The 4,482-nt window shown below is 49.4% G+C and overlaps 1 protein-coding gene across 4 annotated transcripts in view; it reads right to left on the bottom strand.

Annotated features, from left to right (window-relative positions):
• The window catches only part of NEK5 (NIMA related kinase 5), a 71,650-nt gene that overhangs the window by 27,235 nt on the left and 39,933 nt on the right, over window positions 1-4,482 (bottom strand). For 3 of the 4 annotated variants that reach the window (XM_019524690.1, XM_019524687.1, XM_019524688.1), the window contains exons 14-15: window positions 1,865-1,948; window positions 1,661-1,765 (exon numbers count right to left, since the gene is read on the bottom strand). In XM_019524690.1, the coding sequence (XP_019380235.1) occupies window positions 1,661-1,765; window positions 1,865-1,948 (189 nt within the window). The remainder of the gene's footprint in view (window positions 1-1,660; window positions 1,766-1,864; window positions 1,949-4,482) is intronic. The other variant, XM_019524689.1, reaches the window with a different exon arrangement.

Here is a 4,482-nt window from a genome sequence, read left to right as displayed (position 1 = left end):
CAGGGGCAAAAAGGAAAGTCTCCCTTAGTCCGCAGACCTAAGGGGTCTCTTAGGCATAATTTAGACCCACCCCTCAAGAAGTCTCCCACACCGGTCACAAAGGAGAACTTTATTGATTACAGGGGTAGGGTGAAAGTAGGGTACAAGATTGAGCAATATCCTAGAAATCCTAAAGAGCAAACAGTCTGGCTGAGGTAGCCTTTTTATCATGCATCTGAGTAACTGCCAGCTAGATATCTAATCAGATCTCGAGTAGCTTACTCACAAGCATCTTGCAAAGGCTGGTGAAGTTTCCCTTTGGAGGCAGGCAGTTCCTTGCTCATGAGTTATGGGGGAGAGAGCCAGTTTCAGATGGTAAAACTTCTCTGAGTCCCCCACATGGCTGCTGCCCCCTCCTCCTGGGCAGTCTAAACTTATATAGCCCCTGTGACCTCATTCACCTGGTCCAGTGGAGGCCAGCTCTGGTTGGCTGTCGGCCAACCAATTTGAAATACATCACCAGTTGCCAGGCAGATTCCATCCCACCAGGTAGAAACCCCTCACCCAGGTAGCTGATGCCAGTCACATAGGCAGAGGGAGCAGGTTTCCCCCCTCCCTCAGGAATGCAGCCAGCTCAAGTTACCTAAAGAGACAGGCTGAGGTGTGACTCCTCTGTGCTGGGCCCATCTTAATCACATTGTCACAGGGCAGAGACTTTGGGGAGAAACCAAGGTGGCTTTCTGCCACACGCCCCACTGGCCAACATCCTGAGGGGCTGTGGCTACGACGTGACGGTCGACACGCTCATCGTGGGAACTCTTGGAGCCTGGGACCCCAGCAACAAGAGCGTCCTGCCTGCCGTGTCTCCTGCTGCTACACCAAGCTGATGCGCTGCCTCATGGTGTCCAACACCATCCGCTGGTCCCATGACATCTATGTGGAACACATCATGGGCCACTGCCAGTACTGCGACCCCACCAGACGAACCGCCGCCGGACTGGACCCAGAGGGGACCGCCTGAACTGCCCCACCGTTGCACCAGATGGACTTCACTGAGAGAGGATTCTTCAGCAACGGATGACCCCGCTCCACCTGAAGAGGACCCCTGCGATGAGACTCTATATGGACTGAGACACTTTCTTTGAACTACTTCCTCCACCATTGTGGACCATTGTAATGGGTTTGTGTGCATCTATCTCCTTTCTCTCTCACTGTCATACACTCCATCCGTCCTCTTCCCACATCCCCCCTTTCACCACCCCCAGGCTCAGTTGGCTAACATTGTATTTTCTGTAACCTAGTTGCATTCCCCTCCTCACCCCCATCCCTCTAATGTTAGTCCCTCGCTCGGGTGATTTGTATTTCCCTACCAGCTTTGTCATCTTTTGTGGATTCACAATCCTAAACATATACTAATAAAAGTCAATCTGTTGTGTTTAACCAGTAAATCAAGAAAATTTATCAGACTTCAAATAAAGCAAAACAGTGCCATAACAGAGATGCATGAAGGACAACATCATAGGAACAAACCTGGACCAAACAAAGGGAGCCTTTCTGACAATAAATAGAACACAGGGAGTTTCTCACATACAGCACAAGCATCAATATCAGATCTAAGTTATTTACACATGCCTTATTTCCATGATTTCTACTATTCACTGTTCATCTTCATTGTTAGTACCTGGACTGGTTCTTCTCTTCTTACAGGAGTCTCTTTGGAATCAGACTGGTTCCCAGCTTTACCTTCTTTCACAAGGTAGGTTTTGTCTTGTATTTTTTGATTCTCCTAATGGTCATGTTTGCAAAATAGTCATTTAGTTACTGGATAAATTGAATGTTAATGTCAAATGATCATTTCTAGTACTTTGTGTGTGGGTTTTCTTACCTGCGGGGCTCCTGCTCTACACTGAAGTTCCTTTACATCATTGTGGTATTGTTGCCTAATTTTCTGCAACTGCTGAAGGTATTCCTGTTAAACAGCACCTCAATTAGATTATGAATTTCTGTTATTAGACAAAACAATTTTAATTACATGCAAATATATGCCTACTAATAAATGGACTGGTAGCCCCAGCTATTATTAAGATCATCTGATACTTTCCATTACAAGACCCTATTTTCAGTTGCTTATAACTTAGTTCAAGGCAGTCCAACTTCTGGCAACATGCCACAGACTCAGGAGCCACACGCTGTGGGTACCCCCTCCTACTCCTCCACCAGCATTACCCCCATACAGTGCAAGCAGTCTGGCTTGAACCCCCTCCCAACCACATGCACCATGGGGGGCTGACCAATCCCACCCCATTGTGCACACAATGCCACCCCATCTCCCAGCCATGTGAGCCATGTGGGTAGGCTCCCCACCTTCCCCTCAATGCAAGCAGCCCAGCTTCCCATGCACAGCCACAAGGGAGATGGTTGCTGCATGCACAGCAGGCAGAGAGAGGGAGTTTGGTTGCCCAACACCCCCCACCCTGGACTGCGCACAGCCCAGCTCCCCATTCCCCAGCTGTGTGCACCACACAGGCTGCCCCAGCACAGGCAGCAATGTGCCCCACTCCCTCCACCCACCTGTAGTACAAACCATCTCCCTTCTTTGACAAGTGTGCAGCTCTGGCACTCCAGCTTCCTCCCAGCTACCACAACAGGAGCAAATGGGAAGGGGTAATAATGGGCAGGTGGGAGCCCATAGGTTGCATGCTACCCCTTCAGGGACCACATGTGGCCTGCAGACCACCAGCTGATCAGCCCTGCCTTAGTCAAATTTTGGTTGAAATTTCCCATGCCAGATGTTTGCAGCAGAATGTTTAGAAGGTTTTAGACAACATGTTCAGCCATATCCAAAAATACAGCTAGGGACTGGCTGGGCATTGGCTGTAGGACTACACCTGCTCTACAGGGGCTGCTGCTGCTTTAACTGCAGTTGCAGAGCTAAAGCCATGGAGAACCCTTGTGTAAAGAGTGCTTTGCTGACAGTTTTTCTGGTACCAGAGTCACAACAGCTTTCCCACATGGCAGAAGCTCTGTTAGCAAGAGCTGCATTCATCCTGATGCTTTGTCTTTTCACATCTAGCCAACAGGGCTCTGTCACCAGAACTTTACAATGTAAAGGCTCAAACTGGGATGGTAGAGCCAAGGGTGGAAACAGGCTGGCTACTAGGCAGGAGCATGGTAGTAGGGTAGAGACAGTAGGGTAACCCACATTAACATTTCAGAGAAAGGACTTGAAATTTGAAAAAGGAATAACCCTTGTGTGAGAGATATACCCTTCGCTTTGATCATGGAAATTTACTTAAGTTTGGCTTCACAAAATCTAACTTCACACCTGGACAGCTGACTTTGTGGAGTTTAACAGCTAAAGGCTCCAAAGTTTCTGAGCACAGGAAGCATGCTACAGCCCTTCACAGGTCTTGTGCTGACCAGACTGCACGCATGCCATTCCCATTAAGCGTGCTCCACATACAATGGGGTTACACAGGCAAAACAAGATTTTTTTCTGTAACTGCTACTCATAGTTAAATGGGGCTGGATACACTCCAGGATTAGAACTAAAAGCTGTGGGTCAGGCTCTAGTTCAAGGCTCCCCTGGCAGTGTGGAAGAGGAAGCACATGTTTTAAAGGCAGGAAGAACAAGAGCCAGACTTGGGAGAAAGAAAGAAAGAAAGTATGACGAGGAATCTGGTTGACTGGGAGGAAAGAAGTTGTGACTGGAGGTTGGGTGGAGACTCATCTTGGAAGACTGGAACCGACTGAACAAGGCAAATGACACTGAAAGCTCTGGGGGCAGCTCTGACTGGTAGGGAAAGGAAGTAGAATGAGACCCAAAAGAAACTAGGACTCAAAACCGAAGAGAGAAATACTGAGAATAGAGGAGGACATAAGGGATTGTGGGGAGACTTGGACAAAGAGCTGAAGAAGAAAGGGATGAGACTAAGATGGAAGAAAGAATTTAGAGGCTTGGACTGGGAGGTAATAGATTGGGAGAAAGACAGGCAGAGGACTAGAAACTGGAAAAAGGAGGAAAATTAGAGGTCTGACATCAGATCAGCACCAATATAAAGAAAATTGTCTGTATCGGAAATTGGCCTAATGCAGCCAATAATTTGGCCGATAAATGCCATGCATATGCACAGCTGCAATGCAACACACAGGCAGCGTGGAGCACAGCCCAGCAGCATGGAGAGCTGCATACAGCCAGTAAGTCTGTTGTGGTGGAAGGGGATGGGGGAAGGAAGGGGCACAGAGAGGGCAGATCAACACCCCCCGCAGTGAGGGAGGGCAGGGGCTGGGACAGGCACTGGCCAGCTGGGGTGGGGAGGTGCACAGGACAGAGCCATGGCTCATCCAGGGGGCACAGAGGGGGGATTACCCCCCCGGATCTGTGTAGCATGGGGCAGGCAGACTGCAGCTGCAGGCTGGAGCTGGGGCTACACCAGGCTCTCCTCAGTAGGGGCTGGGCTTGAGGCAGGTGGCAGCATGCTAGGAGGGGTCTATGGGGGTGGG

This window comes from Gavialis gangeticus, unplaced genomic scaffold, assembly GCF_001723915.1.
Source record: "Gavialis gangeticus isolate Ggan-Ray unplaced genomic scaffold, GavGan_comp1, whole genome shotgun sequence".
NCBI lineage: Eukaryota > Metazoa > Chordata > Crocodylia > Gavialidae > Gavialis > Gavialis gangeticus.
This window is presented reverse-complemented; position numbering and strand designations above follow the sequence as displayed.